Source organism: Aptenodytes forsteri, unplaced genomic scaffold (assembly GCF_000699145.1).
Source record: "Aptenodytes forsteri isolate BGI_AS27 unplaced genomic scaffold, ASM69914v1 Scaffold23, whole genome shotgun sequence".
Taxonomy (NCBI): Eukaryota; Metazoa; Chordata; class Aves; order Sphenisciformes; family Spheniscidae; genus Aptenodytes; species Aptenodytes forsteri.
The window spans coordinates 7323456-7342648 of NW_008796043.1; the positions used below are offsets into that span (position 1 = coordinate 7323456).

Here is a 19193-nt window from a genome sequence, read left to right on the forward strand (position 1 = left end):
GGGGGGAGTGAGCGAGCGGCTGCATGGTGCCTAGTTGCCGACTGAGATTAAACCACGACAGAAGGGTCTGACCAGAATTATTGGGAGCATTAGAAAATGTCCACCATTGCTAAGTTTTCCTTTTTTATTTGTTTGTGTAAGGTAAGGACTGCCATGGCTTCAGCCTGTGTTTTAATTCAGAGAACTGAGAGAAAGCCAAGCCCCAATGTGGTTTCACAGTCTCCTAAGCATGCTGTTTGGTGTCTGGATGAAAAGCTCAGGTACTGCCCAACTCCTGTTGCTTAGGTGGGAAAAAGCTCAAACATCCAACATCCTGTTCTTATTGGAAGAGGCAAATAATATTAAAATTAAATTTATTATTATTAAAAGCAAATATTTGAAATAACATATGAAAGGATAGATGGGAGTGTTTTTCTGTGTGGTGTGGCTGGGGTTTTCCGTGTGGAAGTGTTGCCCAGAAGATGAAGGCGCAGAGTGAGGGACAGCTTGGCCTGCGCTTGGGGGGCTGGCGCTGATGCTGCTCCGCTAGTGGGGAGCTGGGGGCACGCCACCAGCCTGGAGTCTGTCACTTCATCTATAAATGAAATCATTGTTTGACACTGCCTAAAAAATGCGGGATGTGTCAGAGCCATGCCAGTTTATTTCAAATCATGAGCAAAGGGGCTTCATAACACTGAAAATAGGCTCCACATGATTTATCATTTTGAGTGAGTCACCTGCATATACTATGAGACATGATGAATATAGGCCATTCCAGCTTGAAAGTTTTCTTGGTTTTTTACAAGGCTTTTTCACGATTTCTCATCTCTTTTTTTGATAAATTAAACCATCTTATCAGCTGAATAAAGGGCCATTCTAAATAAATAATTTGAGATTATTCTAGCCCCCACCTCTTGCTGTATGAAAGAAAAACAGAGAAGAGCTCTCTGAATAGGTTAAAAAAAAAAGCTTTTAAACTTTTACAAAGATAGTAGAAAGCCAATTACAAGTGTCCTAAGGAGATACCGCCAAAGTAAATGGAGTCTTTTTTAGAATACAAATATTCCTTAAGCCAAGACTGGTGTACGTGAACAGAGGGTAGGACTGCCAGCATGCTGAAAAGCAGTACAATATAATTGTTAGCGAGTACAGCATAGACAAAGACTTTTTTTTTCCTGGGGTAGGAACAGATAAAGAGGAAAAACAATGTTGCCACTGTGATTTAATAGCATTTTATAACCACTTCTTGTTTGATACTGAATTTTTCCTCTGTTTAGAACAGTGTTTGTTACTTTCCAACTCATGCAGAGGGGGGGATCAATGCTGAGCTGTTAGTGCTCATGTTGGGATATCGACAAATGAGTCTAGCAAGCTGGCTGCAGTGACTGAAGGTGTTAGCACCCCAGCAGTTGCTGTGCACCCCGGCAGAGGTTACTATTCCCACAGCACTGTCAGCAGCACATTGCTTCTGCTTGCCACTTGGTGTTGCCACAGTGCAAAATCTGACAACGTTGCTTAAAGCCATGTTCATCAACTATTTAAGCAGAGATGCCAAACTATGCACTCAACTGGCAGCCAAAAATTGCTCTCTGTTTTGGGGATCAGAAACTCAGTCAGAGGAATAGTGCTGTGTATCAGTAAGGCAGTAATAAATTAAAATGCCACAACTGTTCTTGATGTGAAGAGGAGTCAGTGTCCTAAATTAACTAGCAACATGTTAGAAAAGTACAGCATCAGTTAGGCTGTGTCTTCTAGCATGTGCTAGGTGGGAAGCTAAGGGGGGGGACAAATGAGTTAATATTACTTTCTTTAAAACTATTGTAAGTAAAATCAGTTTTCAGCCCAGATTTAAACACTATCACCAGCTGAAAGCCCAGATGGATGAAAGCAATTAACAAAACCAGTATCTCAGTACACCTCTGTGCTCAGAGGCCAGTTGATAGACAGAGAGCTTATTAGGTCAATAGGTTGTGTAGTTTGAGTTACAAAAAACTTCACCTAAACCAGATGCTATCTTTCCAAATAAAATCCTCTTCCAAGACCAAATCGAGTTTCCATTTTAGCTTCTGCTATCACTCCTACAGAAGGGTATACTTGGAGCCTCCAAAGCCTCCCATCTCTGACGGCACTAGTGCTTGGTGCTTCGTTCTCCCTTCTTCATTGCCCTCCCTTGTTCTCAAGAGCTCTTATTTTCAACCCTCTTCCTCCCTGGACAAGGTTGCACAACATTTAGTGTTGAAGGACTGGTATGAAAGGTGGATAAATTGCCTTATTAGCCTAGTTTAAGTAGCTTACCTGTTATTTCCAAACCAGTCATGGGAAGTTGCACAAGATACTTTCATCTTTTAAACAATTATGAATACAAGCTGTACTACCTTTGGTACTTAATTTTTAGGTGGCATTCCGCCAGCCACTTTAGTTTGTTACTGACTGTGAGATACAATTAATAATGTGTGGACTGATGAAGGAGAAACTAGATTAACACAAAAAATAGCCCCTCAGGAAAATTTAAATTACATTTTAAAAAAGTGTATAACAGGCAATCTTTCTACCTTTTATTAGTATGTTACACTTTTCACCAGAGCATACATATAACTTTTATGTTTCTTAAATCTCATGATGATGTTCTGCTGCATTTAATACTTTCTGGGTTTCTTCTCGATATCCTGAATAAATTGCTGGGGAATATATACCGTATGATCCCATTCTGTCATGCCAGTTACAGCAGAAATGTTTCACCAATGTATTTTGGTGGCATTTTTCCAGTAACTTGGTAAGGGTACCTAGAAAGGGTTCATTTACCTGGATTCACCTGGAAGACTGTTTCACATGTGTATCTGAGAATGATTGATGTTTCTACTCCTCATCTTTCATCTGGGACATGGGACTTACTAGCACAGTTGTCCTAGAATACTGCCACTCTGGATATAGATGGAAATATGCTCACAAATGGCAATGGGTCTCACCCGCTAATGACTTTAATGATCAAGACCAGGGTTTTGACCTTAAAGTAGAATAAAAATCGGGGTCAGCAGAAGCTGAGAGCTTGGAGTATGCTCTTGCAGCGTGCTAAAGACGCTTACGGGCTGATTCTGCCCAAACTAGAATCCATTGTCTCCATCTACATTGAGCCAAACAAACTGTACTATTCTAACAAGAGATGATGATCAGACCGTACTGCAGCTAGATATCTGCAATGGCCCAAAACCCAGGAGCTGAATGACTCCCTTTTTCGTCATTGATTTTACGTGGTGAGCTAGGAAAAAGGGCTATTTTTTTGGCCTGTGTCTAAAACTTTGCACTATTTCTATATGTTTTATTGTTGTCATCATAATTATCAACATACACAATTTTTGTATGTAAATATTAAAATTCCACAGAAATAAAACTCCATGAAATGTTTTCAAATAGTATTATTTGCTACCTTTAAATGTCTCTTTTGTATTTGGCTAATTTATCATCAAGATCTGGGTGTCTTGAGTATCAGTTTGCAAAAGTGGTTACCATATATTGTTTACTTGATCCCAATGCAGAGAACACGTGTCATTTTTGTTGCCGAAAGAATTTACTAAAATTCATATCTATGTGCCACTAATACTACATAAATCTGGCTTTTTTCAAAAGCAAGGTGTCACACATCTGGCTGCTATTCGCAATAATCATGCTATCAACAGCTCCTTCCCTCAGTCAGTAGTATTTTTTGGATTATAACCTAATAACACTACTGTGAGTTCAGCAGAGAACTTGGATTAGTTGGACATTTTTTAGCTAGAATTTCCTTGCAACATACCTCTCATTTTGAGCATACTCTGATATGGAACCCCTTTCATTTTATTCACGAGCGCTTTATAATGTCAGGCTTAGTTATTAAATGCAGAAAGGCATTTTCTGGACCACATACCTATGTTTCTATACCACAAGTGCCTGGGGTTACTTCTTTACTTTTACATCTGCCATTGGTATGCTGTTGTTTTGTGATTATGCTGCTGAAAAATGATACAATTTTTGCAGATTCAGTTCCTGTAGATTACACTGCTGAAGCTCATTCCTTCCTCCTTGTCATCCTCTTTTTGACCTTCCTTGTCAATATTCAGGTAAAATACAGCTCTGCCCCAAAGAACTTGAAGTCTAGTTCAAACATACACGTTAAAAAAATACAAAAGCCAGTGGCAGAGGTAGGCAACTAATGCCGATCGTAAGCTTTTTCAAATGAGCTTTTCTTTGATGATGAATTTGAAGTGAGAGAACAAAGCCACTCAGCAGTCCAGGCTTGGGGTGGGATGGAAGAAGACAGGGAAGTGAGAATCCCAGAAAGACATTGGCGAAGAGAGTGAGAGTTAGTAAAATGTAAGAAGGAGGCAGAGTCAGAGCCATGAAGACCTGGAGGATGAGCTTGGCCTCAATGGTGAGGGAGAGAAGGAACTCTTGGAGGCATAAAAGAGAAACTAAAGGCAGGGAGAGCGCATCTTAGCTCAAATATTCAACCTGCTTTGCCCTGAAATGGAAGAAATCCACCATGCTGCAAATGTTTATTCTTTGGCCGCCCAATAGCTCTTTGGGGGGGCTTGGTTAATGAGGAGATGACCCCTAACCGGTGTTTAGACCAGTCCAAATAACCTCTCACTGTCACATGCGTAAGCAAGAGGAAAAGAAGGAATCAACTCTTGTAGTTCAAGCTACAGAAATACAGTCTGGAAAAGCCCTGGTGAGGCTGTATAGCAGGAATTCATCCAAAAATCTCCCCAAACAAAGGCAAACTATCTGGGCAAAGTCTTTAGATCAGAAGTTGTTGCTCTGTCAGCTGCTGCTTCTCTCCTGTGCTTCAGCACAGGATGCAATTTAGGAGAGGGGATCCTCTAGCTCAGGTGCTGCATCATCACTACGTGCTGCTCTCGTGTTGGTTTTCCCCAAAAAATCAAAATCAAAAAACATGATTTTAAAAACTGTAGTAGAATTCAGTTAGCTGCTCTCATGTGTTGGTTTTCCCCAGCAAAGAATGAAGAAAAGAAAGAATGGAAAAACATGATTTTAAAAACTGTAGTAGAATTCAGTTAAATATGTCAAAATAGGTAAGGTCTACAGCTAACAATTTTATTGATACAAAAAAAAAAAATCATGGGGAGGGCCAGAAGGGGAATTAGCAAACTGTGTGTGTCACATCTCCTGGCTCACTTCACCAGTATGTCCCTTTCTACTTTATCTTGTTCTTTATATTGTAAAAACCATAAGGTCTCCATGCCCAAATGGAGGGTTGTAAAGTACCTTGCACTTTGTGGACCTGTGTTTCACCTCAGCCTGCTGCTCTCCAAATGTCATTCTAGATCATCTGTGTGTGGGGGTCTTGTATCACCCTCTCAGAAGAATTGCGGCTGGAAACTGCCAGCTTACGGCAACTGATGACATTCTTTAAGAGCCAGCTGAAGACAAAGTGGAAAATCCATCCGTGTCCATGTGTAAATTCTAACTAAGGCATGTGTCATTGATAAACTTTGCTATTGGGGCTCTCTGTTATACTTTATTTATATCAACTTAAAGCCTGAAAGAATGTCACTTTGGCTGCCTTTCAAAACATGAAAGCTGAGTGTATGTGGATTCATTGAAAGGGAAATTAGTCACTCGTATTGCTTTAGAGAATCCAATCATTTCAAAATCCCTGCAACATCAATATGCCTCCCCATGAAATAAATGCCCCAGAGGATTTCTTGTTTTGAACATTGTCTTAATGCAACTTTCTATCTAACGACTAAAGCACAGTTCACCTACTGAAGTATGGAAAAGCATCTGGAAGTATAGCTTGTTCAATCAAAACGTCTGAACAGACTTGGAATCCGCACAGTGTTTACATTTTTGTCAGTTATCTTCAAGTACTCGCTGCTAGTAGAAGTCGTCTTTTTCCAGGCAGCCTCACATGTCACACAGTACTGGAAAAAGCTCATGAAGAGACCCACCGCCCTTTAACATTGCAAATAGTAGCAAACCTAAAACTGTTTACGCTCACTCTCACGTGCACATGCACCTACACATTGTTTTCTTAGCTTCGCCGAAGAGAGCTGTTTCTCTAGGTGTAAGAAGACAGTACAGGCCCAGAAGATCAAGTGTTATTGCCGTGGTGCAACTCCCTATGGTGATGCAACCCAACTCCTTTCCAAGGGCTCCTCATACTCCATATGACGTTGACGTGTGGCGAGCAGGTTGCTGGGACTCTGTTATGGAAGGTCTTCCCCAGTCTCCCAGCAGGTGAATCAGGCTAAGTGATGACAAAGGACCAAAGAGAACGCTAATACCCACAATGGCAAAATGGCTTTGGTTGATAGCAGAGCTCTCTCTGGCTCCAAGGCTGCTCGAAAGATCTCCGTAGTCATCACTGCGGAGGGTGGCAAACAGGCTGTTTTCCACTGGGGTCCCTCCTAGATGAAGAGCCTTGAAGCTAGGCTCTTGAGCATCACTCCTACAAAAGATGTGCGAATGGCAGGCTCGGACACATTGAGAGGAGAGAAGGTGAGGGGTAAAAGATCTACTAATCTGTATTCATAGAATCATAGAATCATAGAATCATTGAGGTTGGAAAAGACCTCTAAGATCATCGAGTCCAACCGTCAACCCAACACCACCATGCCCACTAAACCATGTCCCTAAGCGCCTCATCTACACGTCCTTTAAATACCTCCAGGGATGGGGACTCAACCACTTCCCTGGGCAGCCTGTTCCAATGTTTCACCACTCTTTCAGTAAAGAAATTTTTCCTTACATCCAATCTAAACCTCCCCTGCCGCAACTTGAGGCCATTTCCTCTCGTCCTATCACTTGTTACTTCGGATTCAGTTGTATATGTCATAGCTAGCTCTGTTCCTTCAGTAAGGCCTAGATCCCAGTTGTCTGTGGAGCACAGGCTAGGAGCACAGCCTTCCTGAGCACCAATTCTGATAAAACCAAGGGTGATTCAGGTTTTAGGTGGCATGAGTGATGCTGTGGTGGTGTGTTGTCCTTACAGAGAGCCTAGGGCAGGGAGGCTTCTCTCTTAGGCGCTCAGTTAAGTACCATAAATTAGGTGAGATGGATCTGAATGACAGAAATAAGTTAATGATCTCCCCCATTTCTCTCGTGCCCTGTTCCTAACTGGCAAGTGGAGCAGACCAGCATACTGGCAGGACAATTTTCATTCACTGCACACACCCACCCTTCCTTCAGGCTGCAGCCTAGGAATAACGGCTAAATTGACTTACTCAAGATAATCTCAGATCTGCTGCTTTTCCAGATGGCTGCTTGCTTTAGATGCTTCTTACAAAACTAAAGAAAAATCTGATCAGCCTATTCATTTTTTCTGGGACTTGGTCATGGTCTTGAGACAAAGAATTTTTCATGAAAACTGATAGCAAACTGCATGTATCAAGAGATATATCTAACACTGCAGTACCTGGAGTGTCACTGTGATTCCTCTCCTTGGTTAGGTAGTTCCCCAGGCTCTCTCACAAGTCTGGCTTCTTTCTGTATTCACGATTGTATTATTCACAATTTCAGTTTCCTCGCAACATTTGGTATTGGCTTCATATTTTTCTTCATAATGAGACTTAAATTCTCTAACTATTCTAATATTTTGGCATAGTTGCAGACCACTGGATTTTTTATTGTTGAGGAATTTCACAATTGTATAATTGAAATGAGAGTGTTTGTTTGGCAGCATAATAAACTCTGAGCCACTGAGCTATGGTTTTGGATTTTAAACCAGTCGGTGGAGCTTGTGCTCAGGGCTGTGACAGCAACAGGTTCGTAAAAGCAATTCAGGAACAAGGTTTCACTAGGTCACTGTTAATAATACAAAGTCTGCTAAGTTTTTTGCTTTGCTCAGAAAAAGGTTGAGAAAGCTGAAAAGTTAAAGCCTGCAACTAAGGGTCTGAAGCAAACCAGCAAACATTTAAGTACCATCTGAAGCATGCAGGTAGCTCCAAAGAAAAATTCCTAGACAAGTTCCTGTGCTTTGCTGGACCTGGGAGCTGGGTAAGCAGCTGAAGGAGAGCAATTTGCTAGCACATGAAAGAGTTCCCCTGGCTCCTGGGGGAAGAAGTAGTTTGGCGGGGACTGGAAGCAGTTTCACTTTCTTTACTTGCCCTTGACTCTAACTGGCAATTTAAATGAGTTTGTGGCACATTTTCTCCTTGTTTTCAAGTTGTTTTTCTCTCATGTCAGAGCAGGTAGGAGAAGAAAATGGGGAACTTGTTACCTGGAGAAATACTTACAAAGAGCTGCCAAACATACAAAGTTGGTCCACTGAAAAAAAGTTAAAAATATGTTTTCCCCTAATTTTTTTAAAGTAGTATTAGTAATCTGAGGTGGCCCTGTGGTTCACAGCAGCAGGGATGCTCAGATAACAGTGTGGTTTCTAACCTGAAGATAAAATATCCAATGACAAAAATTAAAATCTGACTACAGCTTTCTATCAATCACATCTTTTCTTGTTATATATAACTTACCTACTTAAATTTCACATGCAAATTACTTCTCTGGGGTACCCAAGGGAACAGTAATAACTTATCAAAGTATTCACCTGAAAGTTCCTAAGATTATTCCGCTATCTGTTAGACTCTGGATAGACTAAATACAGCCACAGGGGGCCTTTCTTTAAAATCAGTGCTGGAAGAGTAATTTCTGTTTCAGCAGCAGCCAGCGGGGCCACCCTCTTGCTGCAGCTCTGGATCTAAAAATGTTTTAAAACCTCTGTGTCTCCTTCACATGAGAAAAGTGTAAATCAGGGAGAGAGGCATTGCAAGAACGGCCATCTGAAGCAGAGCAAACAGTACACACAAATTTTATCCCAGCTTTTTAAGCAGGGAGCATTTGACACAGGGGAACTCAAGAGATGCTGGTGAGGAGATCATCCTTCCTGGAGTAGCGGTGATGCTGTTTGCAGCTAGTCAACGTTGCCATATCTCACTACTCCTGTGCCCCTCTTTTCACAGGTAGAAGCTGGTAGACCCTGCCTTAGTTCTACAGTATACATGGCAATAATGGAAGATCATGGTTTTCTCTATAGATAGCATAACACTTTTGCTGCTTTTGCAAAAAGAAGGGTAGATTCTATCTCAAAAAGCCCTTCTCCAAAACCCAGCCCCATAACTTCTGTCTACCCACTCAGGCTATTGCCTTATTTAAGGAGAAGCTGTAATTGGTTTGGTCAGCTGCTATCCGTTTGGTAAATGAGGCAAAGGGTAGTTTGAGTTAGTCGATTACAAATATCTGGTAAACTAGTGGAATTTTCTGGGTGTTTATATTTCTAGTCCATTTTCCAGCCAACTTTCTCAAAGTATTTTGCAGGTGTTCCTGCGGGAATACTCACAAAACCTTTCTTTGGCTGGCAAATTTCATCAGCATCTGTAACAAATAGTCATAGAATCATAGAATCATAGAATCATTAAGGTTGGAAAAGACCTCTAAGATCATCGAGCCCAACTGTCAACCCAACCCCACCATGCCCACTAAACCATGTCCCTAAGTGCCTCATCTACTCGTCTTTTAAATACCTCCAGGGATGGTGACTCAACCACTTCCCTGGGCAGCCTCTTCCAATGTTTCACCACTCTTTCAGTAAAGAAATTTCTCCTCACGTCCAGTCTAAACCTCCCCTGGCACAACTTGAGGCAATTTCCTCTCGTCCTATCGCTAGTTACTTGGGAGAAGAGACCGACACCCACCTCGCTACAACCTCCTTTCAGGGAGTTGTAGAGAGCGATAAGGTCTCCCCTCAGCCTCCTTTTCTCCAGGCTAAACAACCCCAGTTCCCTCAGCTGCTCCTCATCAGACTTGTTCTCCAGACCCCTCACCAGCTTCGTTGCCCTTCTCTGGACATGCTCCAGCACCTCGACGTCCTTCTTGTAGTGAGGGGCCCAAAACTGAACACAGTATTCGAGGTGCGGCCTCACCAGGGCCGAGTACAGGGGCACGATCACTTCCCTACTCCTGCTGGCCACACTATTTCTGATACAGGCCAGGATGCCATTGGCCTTCTTGGCCGCCTGGGCACACTGCCGGCTCATGTTCAGCCGGCTGTCAACCAACACCCCCAGGTCCTTTTCCGCCAGGCAGCTTTCCAGCCACTCTTCCCCAAGCCTGTAGTGCTGCATGGGGTTGTTGTGGCCGAAGGGCAGGACCTGGCACTTGGCCTTGTTGAATCTCATACAGTTGGCCTCGGCCCATCGATCCAGCCTGTCCAGGTCCCTCTGCAGAGCCTTCCTACCCTCGAGCAGATCAACACTCCCACCCAACTTGGTGTCGTCTGTAAACTTACTGAGAGTGCACTTGATCCCCTCATCCAGATCATTGACAAAGATATTGAACAAGACCGGCCCCAAAACTGAGCCCTGGGGAACGCCGCTCATGACTGGCCGCCAACTGGATTTAACTCCATTCAGCACAAGTCTCTGGGCCCGGCCGTCCAGCCAGGCTTTTACCCAGCGCAGAGTACACCTGTCTAAGCCGTGAGCCGCCAGCTTCTCTAGGAGAATGCTGTGGGAGACGGTGTCAAAGGCCTTACTGAAGTCCAGGTAGACCACATCCACAGCCTTTCCCTCATCCACTAGGCGGGTCACCTGGTCATAGAAAGAGATCAGATCAGATAGTGAGAGAAACTGGGGTGAAGAGTAATTTAGACATTGATCAATGGGACCAGTGATCTGTTTAAAGCCAAGCTCAAATTTAAGTGATTTACCACACCGGGCCTTCAAATCTTTGCCAAATGTCATCAAGAAAATTGATGGTAGTACCCATATCTCCTACAGCTCTGCCAGGCTCAGGCTTTAATTATTATAGCAAACTACTGTTTAATTTAGTAAAAAAAATCTGATAAGCTGGGAAGAAAAATGAACTGGTTTTGTGATAGACTGCTTCACATGGAAATCTTGCATGACAGCGGTACAAGATGGGACTCAATCTGGTTGACTCCCCTGGAGAAAGGACCCTAGAGACTGAGTGTGTTTGCAGAGAATTTGTGAAGTAGTGGGATGGACGTCTTCTGGGTAAATCCTCTGCTGTCAGGCTATAGAGTTTTTGAAATAAGGGGCAAATTTCAGCTGATTTCCTGAAAGGTGAAAAACATTAAGATATCTCTAGCTTCTGTTGCCTAAACTGCAATGGCACTCAGTAATTCCTTCTTAGGCATGGTACAGTCTATTTTAAAATCAATACTTTGATACTTTTTTTTCATTAAAGCGTATGTTTTAATGCAAGGTTGTTCTACACTAGTTTGGAAGAAAGTAAAAGGTAAATGTCAATGTGCAGGACAAAAGAAGCCAATATTCTTGGCAAGTTTTGTTTCCTGTGGCAGCCAGGGCTGTCTGCCCTACAAAGTGCAATGCAAACCTCAGAGTGGCCATACTGCCTTCACCTAGCTCAATTTGAATTAGCCCTAATGATGCCCTTAAATACCACAGTGCCTTTAGCTTTTTGAATGTGACTCTTGCCTGTTCAGGAAGCCCAGTCCTCGCTGTTAGGTTGGTTCATCAAGAAATGATGGCCTAGGAGTCGGTCCATTGGGTGTAAGTCGGGGTGCCTTTCCTTCCACGTACATCCCTCTAGTTACAAGGGTAACCCAGTCTCTCAATTGGCTAGTGAAATTAATATAATTCTAAATCCTCCCTTTTTTCTTCTTCCCCAAGAGAAGAAAGGAGCCTTCCCTGCTCACCCCATAGCACCTTTTAAGAGTCTGGAGCACATTTTTACACTGTCATTTTTCCTAGTGACACTCAGTCACTCACAACCACAGTATGAGCACTACTAAAAACAATTGCTTCTCCATTAAATTCAAGAGCTGAAGTTAAGTATTACATTCATTGCAACACTCTTCTCTACGTTTTTTTCTTCCCTCTCTGGTTGACATGTAAATGACATAATTTGGCTTGCTATATTAATTGCAGGATTAGAAGCCAACTTGAAAATCCTTTAGCTGATGTTTTAATTAATACTTTTTCAAGTGCACACTCTTCATGCTCTAGAATTTAATCTATTTATGCCATTATACTCTTATTATTATATGAACCAAACTAAACCAGGCTGAGGTTGTCTGTGGTGCTGCGTGGCATTAGTGGTGTGTTTGCCGAGCACTCTCTGATGTCACCTAACCACAGGTACTGGATGCTGCGGGGTAGCTGAGATGTTCACACAAGGGTGGCATACATGACACAGCCTGAGACCATACCCTTGGCAGTGGGAGAAGATGGCTCTGAGCACTCAGCACCTATGAGTAAGTGCCTGAATAAATCCCTTGCTCTCTGGGTTTGTTTTCTCAGGCAGCGATCTCTTTTGAACAGAAGCAATGGGTCTGATTCTGCCCTCCCACTGGTATTATACTTTGTGAACCCTCAGATGTGTCATCTCTGGTGGAGGAGAAGCGCATGGTGTGCGCTCCTTTCCAGTGCCTGTACAGCCCTGATCATGCTGACAATAAATAACAACAAATAATACATTTTCCGTAAGATCTACTTGTCACATATTTTGGCTAATGATCAAAGAGTTAACCTGTTAGGTTTTTTTTTTGCAGCAGAACTTCAGATCCTTCACCTCATTTCTTCATCTTCCTTTTAATATGTTCAAAAATTAGGGCTGAACCTTGCAAGCTGCTGCATGTGCATTGGGAAATAGCTGACCCAGTGCTCTCCGGGGTCTCTCGGCATGGAAACGCCTCTGGCTGCAGCGTCAGCCGTGGTTGGGGAGCTCTCCCCCAACAGCTGTGGTGCAAGAGCCGTGCACTTCTCAGCTGGTGGTTAAATTGTCAAAACAAGGCTTGCTTGGGCTCAGGAAGCTTGTTCTTGGCTCTCCACGTGGAAGGACTCATCCCTCATCCCTTACCCATAGCATGAGGAGCACGAGGCCCAGAGTGTGGCCAGAGTGCTGTGGGAGTCAGCTCCAGATGGGTTTGTGCAGCCTGTTACATGGTGTACGCTCTTTTTCACTCTCTGCTTGGGAAAGAGAGCAGTATTCCTGGTTTTTTTGCCTTGTTTCACAGCCATATATTCGTACAGGGTTTTTACCCTGGCTAGTGAGATTACATAGGAAATAGCGCAGTAGCCCCTCAAATTGAAGGAAAAGAGCAAATCAAAACACACACCAGTCTCCTTAGCCAGAGTGCCAACTACCACAGAGTTGGGGAAAAAGCCGTGCACGTGATTTTGCTGCATGTGAAAATGAAGGGAAGGGAAATGAAAAAATATACCACCATGTCATTTAAAAATGTGTACCTACAGAGTTGAAGCAACCACGAGTGATGCTGTGCAGATGGTTTTTCTCTTGCCAGGGAGACGTGTAGTGGGGCCAGAGTCTTTTAATCTGTCATATATATAACCTAAGATTTACAGTTGGAATCAGACTTGAAAATGTAAATGGATTTTCAATTGCACAGTCTGCGCCATCATAATGGCTTTCATTCAGAGCTTTGTCTGGGTAGAACAACAGCTGTTCTGCCTGTGTTTTTTCTGGGTTTATTTTATTTTTAGACTTTTCTCATATGTAAAATGCCAGGAGATGGACGCAGACTGGGAGACCTCGTGGTGATGTCTGCTAAATAAATAAAGTGCTCCCAGTGATACTTGAGTGAAACTTATGTTTAAAATATTTTCTTCCTTAGCTAACATTGCAAAACACACGAAGGAGAGAGCTGATTTCAGCTAGTGAAGAGCTCTGACCCAGACTTTTGACCACCTTCCTATTCCTAACATGGCAAATCTGGATAAAATGGGCTGCAGAGATCTGATCTGACTTTGAAATTAGCTTTTTGCTTGAAATCACTAGCTGGTGACTGTTGAGAGTCCCATGCAGGCTCCAGGTTTAGCCCCTTAAAGTTAAAAATTGGGGAAAGCTGGTGGTCAGTCATTTAAAAATGCCGCCTTTAAAATCCCTACCCAAGAAAAGCACTTGGGTATTTGAAGTTGAACTCTCCCTGTTTAAATTCAACAATTGTCCATCTGTTTTTTAAAACCAAACGACCTCCTTTTTGTTTCAATAATTCCTCTTTTTCAACATCTGTACATTTCTGCTGCTGTTTATTACGATTATTAAAGATGCATGTTCGACTGTTCATAAAGTGCACCTGTTCAAATGCAGATACCAATGAGAGTTTAGTACGGAAATAGGAGTTACGAGTCCAAATACCATTGTGGACCTACTTCCCACTGCACACATTGTTTTGTTGCTTGGAGACCTGCTGTATGTTCTTGCTTTAATCTCTTCCACAGTCGAGCTCTGTACTTCTAATACAGCTGGAAAACTAGAAAATATTCTGTGTTTCAAAACTTGTGTAGGAGGAAAAGGACGTGTAGGAAAAAACAACCAACCACCAAAACAAAAGCCCCAAACCAGCTCCCTAGAGACCTGGAGCCACCAGGAATTTTTGTTTGGGCTGGGAAAGTAGTACATGACTTCAGGCACCAACTGAATGACATGCTTCTCTCGCAAGGCAAGGATGTATTCTTTTCACAACCGAGAATGGGAATTACGAGAACCACGACAATGCCGTTATATTGTTTCTGAGAAGCAAGCTCCTCTGTGGTTGAACTTACTAGAAACCACGATGAGAACATCAGGGTTCATTTTCCTCCTCAATCATTCTCCGCCTATTTCTCTTTCTCTTTTTCTCTGTTCCCTTTCTGTCCTCAACTCTTTTCTCTTTACCTTTTTTCTCTCTTATCTCCCACAGTTTCTTTGAAACACTGCAGGCATGCGGGGTTGCCTCTGTCCATCAGAAGATGGACCAGCAACAAGGCTGTACCTGCAGTTTATTTTGCTTCCACAAGCAGATAGCACTAAGCTGTCTGCTGTTTAAATATCAGTTCATGCTGTTCTCACAGGCATTAATCCAGGAACATTATTTGCCTGCTACAGTGGGATACTGCAATGCGAAGGGATATTTTGTCCAAGTTCCACCTCCAGGCTTTTATTTTGACATTAAAAAAAAGTGGACAAAATTACATTGTTACCATTCAGAAAAATAATTCATCATCTGCTTTATATGAGTGTGGCTAATAGAGCTGGAATTAAGGAAATGTCATCTTTGCAATATGCCCAGACTTCTGAATGAGAGGGATTCCCGGACAAACTTCTTCCAAAGTCACATTTCAGACTTCCAGCTTCCACCAGCAGGACCTCTGGCAAGGCTGGCAGGAGCGTGACTGCGAATGCGGGGAGTTTGGAAGCAATTCTCAGAGCCAGGAACCACACCGATGCTTGAGCTGCGGATATGTGCCTTGGCAGGACAGATAGATCAGAAAAAGTAGAAGCCACATGCTAATCTCTGAATCGGAGATTTTCATCTCCTGAAGATCAAGGGCCTAAGTCTGACCTGCACTTAGATTCTGCTCTGGTATAAAACCAGAATAAGTGTGCTTAAGCTCAGACCTACAGACTAATTTTTCAAATGCCTTGTAAAACATGGCACTACTTTATAAAAAATCAAGCACTTGTAACCTACTATAATTCAGCAGGAAACCATCCTTTATACCCATGTTCTTGCTCCCTGTCCTCCAGCAGTACTAACAAGAAAAGAGTATGGAAACTTCCACCATTCAGCAAGAAGCCCAGAGTGTCCTCAGATAATCCCTTCTGGGGCTGTATGGTGGAACCAGAGCCAGGCTCTGTCGTCAGGGCTCCCCGGCTGGTCAGAGGGATGTGTTTGTTCCCAACCATCCCTTACTGCGTCTCAAGATGAATGGCTCCACACTGACCACTACAATTGCTTGACGGTCCCAGGAGAGATGCCATTTAAGCTAAAGGATGGCACTGGAACGAGAACAAACGTGTCTAAACTGGACATAATTGCATTCACGCTGGTTATTAAAAGAAGGTTCCTAAGAAAGTTTTTGAAGAGCAGCCAAAATGATTAAAGGGGCAAAGAAACCCCTAATTATTTTTAAAGTAGAACTTGGTACATTTTTTGGAAGATTTCTTGAAGTTGGGCTGCAGAGGAGTCAATAGTCTCAGCAGTCCTTTAACCTTCTTCCCTCTGATCAAGGGGTCTCTTGGTAATTTAGTGTCATTTGTTAACTCTTACCCACACAAGACATTGGTCTCTACTGGCTGATGTTGCTCCGCTGTGATCACACTGAGCTCTGCTCTCCAAAACAGCAGCAGAAACGGTTCCCACATCACCTCCCATATGCATGGCGATGTGGGAGAGACACCATTCTGTTCAATTTAGTGTTGAAAAGTCCATTCCCTTCACTGAGGTGTATGAAAATTAATTTGCTCTATGCCAATGCTGGTTTCATTGGAAAAAATCACCTCTAAAAATCACCTCCCCAACATACGAAAACAAAATCCCCAAAACTGAGACATTAAAATGAATCATATTCTTGAAAATCTCCTTTTTCCTCCAGTCACAAAATGGGGCTGACAATACTTACATGCCTCTGGGAAGCCCTTTGGGTAAGGAAATCATCATGGCATGCAAGATCTTCTCTAAAAAGAGCATTATTTGCCTAGTGATTTGCTGTTATTGTTCTGGTATTAAAAAAAAAATCTCTACACAAATTTTGGAGCGTTACACTGAGTTTATTTTGAAAAAGAAATCAAAGAATGTTTTTTTCATCTCTGAGCCAGATGGAAAGAAAAAACAAATGTATTCCACCCTAAGAAAGAAAACACATGAGAACTTTAAAAATTTTTTTTAGCCAAGTTTTTTTTGTTTTTTCTTTTCACTAAATAGCGTGGAAAAAGTGAGGTGGAGATGGTGAATGAACAAATAGGCTCTGGTTTTAGGAAGGCCTGGTTTCTGGGGAACAAGGGTTTTGTCTGTAAGGCACTGTGCTTTCCCATCTATAGATATCCAAACTACCTCTGGGTAAGTGTGAGTAAGCACCGGGAACCCTACAGCTGCCTCCTCCTCCTGCTCCTGCCTGGGCCCTGGAGGAGTGGGGTGTCCCACTGTCCCGCTGCCCGTCCCTCACCAGTGTGAGTCCGGACGCCCGCACACGGCAGCGCAGAGCCTGCTCTGGGGACAGCTGGGCATTCACAGAGGAGCAAACATCTCCAGGGTGCACAGAGACACCCGCAGAAGTAAGGGGGGAAAAAGCAAAGCAAGTCTGGAGGCTGGGGTTGGAGACATTTTGTTCCCTTTGGATGCTGCATCTGTGTGAGCTGCTGTGCTTTTAACCAAGGAAGCTGCACTAGGGAAAAGTGGTTTTGTTTTTTCACACGTGAATCGACTCGGCTGCCTCTCCCCTACTCGCTGGAGAGCGGTTTCCTCCGACAGCCAGCCGCCGCCCTCCGACCAGCTCCTCGCCTTGCCAGTGATCAGAGACCAGTTCCTGCTACTTGCTAAAAACAGAGGAGCTACTTGCCAGGAACAGAAAATTAAAAGAGGAGGTCAGCCATCTGAGAGAGAGAGAAACAGCAAGATCAGATTAGCCATTATAAACAGCCGATTTAAGCTAGATGCAATAAAGGCTAATCTAGGGACTGATCCTGCTCTGCTTGAGTCAAGACATCCTTCACTTGGGGGCCCATCTGAGGTGCTTTCCGTGCTTCTGCTAGGACAGTGAACTGAAAGAGGGAATTCTTGCTTCTTAAGACCTTCTTAAAGGTCTTGTTCCGCTCAGACCTTTGAAACCAAGTTTCTAGCACCGAGGTGCTGCAAGAACAATACACTGAAACTGCAATTAAGGGATAAAATAGCCACAGTCATGCTTAGAACTAGGACGGTGTAAGTGAGAAGAAAGGCTTTAATGAAAGTAATTTTCATCAGTTTAATTTTTAATACCTACGAAAGCTTCTGGCTCCACATCTCTCCAATCTCCACATCTCTCTTGGTTACAGAAGCACGCACAGAGTAAACAACATTCACTTCCATGTCTCCGCTTAGTGCTTCCTTTATTGGAACATTTGCAGGTATTATTTATAGACATCAAAGGGGATGAGAGTTTGAGATTTATACGCTCTAATCAGCTGAAGGTGTTTCCAAATAAATTAATGAAAGAAGTCAGAAATGACATTAAGAAATCCAGCACTGGATGTAAATCACAATGACTTTGCACCCTCTCTGCCTTCCCCTCCCCTTCCTGCAACAGTCCCAGTGCTTGCCAGGGTATATGAACTTGCACTTAGTTCGATGTAAAACAAGAAAAAGGATGATGGAAATGTGTACTCAGTATGCCAAGTTACAGTATTTGTGCATAAGAAGGAAAGCCAAAACTCGAGCTGGGACAAAATAATTTCCTATCACTTAAAACTTTCCATACAACCTGCGTTATCGCTCAAACCATACAGAAAGATTTAATGGGGATGTTTTCCAGACCCCATGTGGCAGCTCTGGCTTTCATGACAATTTCTTGGCCCTTTCTGGTGTCCTGCTTGCATCCCTGCCAATCTCTCCTTTCTGTGACGGGTTCCTGAGCTGTCTTAACACTCTCCCGATCCTCCCAGTGATTTCAATCTTTGTTGCCATTTGACACCTCCGTTTCCCTCCTGCAGGAATACTGGATCAGAAGGATAGTCTGTCTCAGCCTGCCTGGCTGCTCAGGCCAGATTTTAAGGATGACCGAACATGCCAGGCACGCAACTGCAGCATCCCTCTCCAGCCAGTTTTGCCTAACAGCTACACTGTGGAGGACACTAGATGACTCTTGGATCATCTCATCTCGATATGTACCATCACTCCTATGGCCGAAGGAAAAGAAGGATGAAATCAGGGCGAGGAAACAGTACAGCTGGGGCTTACACAGAGGTTTCTCATGAACTTCTTTTGTGGACAGAAGTCTATCACATCAGTAAAAAGCACAAAGAACGTCATTTAACGTGGCAGATGCTCAGAATGGGCTTATTTCACCTAAATAAGCCAACATTCAAAACAAAGGTAGCAGTGCTTCTAACTCAGTGTGGCTCTGCAAAGCTCCACTCACCAGGGTTTGTGAGGCTCTCTGGGTGTGCAAAGTAATAGTTTTGTACCTCGTTATCCAAATATAGCAGTTTAACATTATCTCCACAGACACTGTGTAAATATATATGTAAACGTTACAGTGTGTATCTACACACAACTCCTAAGTACAGCATGACAGGGTGTATGGCGGAATCATGTCGTATTCAAAAACTGATGAAAAAGCCAAAAGAAAAGTCTCAGGAAGCCCAAAATGTCTGGAGAAAAGCCCTGCCTCCAACATGGCGACACGTGGTTTCTGCAGCTGTAATACACAGACCTTTTGCTTTTAATTAAGCATATGCCATTTTCATGTTGTTCCTGTCTC

General features: G+C 43.0%; 1 protein-coding gene across 1 annotated transcript in view; it reads right to left on the reverse strand.

Annotated features, from left to right (window-relative positions):
• The window catches only part of THOC1 (THO complex 1), a 43139-nt gene extending 25336 nt beyond the window's left edge, over positions 1-17803 (reverse strand). Inside the window, exons 1-2 of the mRNA XM_009285683.2 lie at positions 17718-17803; positions 6142-6427 (exon numbers count right to left, since the gene is read on the reverse strand). Coding sequence (XP_009283958.1) covers positions 6142-6427; positions 17718-17803 — 372 coding nt within the window. The remainder of the gene's footprint in view (positions 1-6141; positions 6428-17717) is intronic.
• Between the last annotated feature and the right edge of the window lie 1390 nt (positions 17804-19193).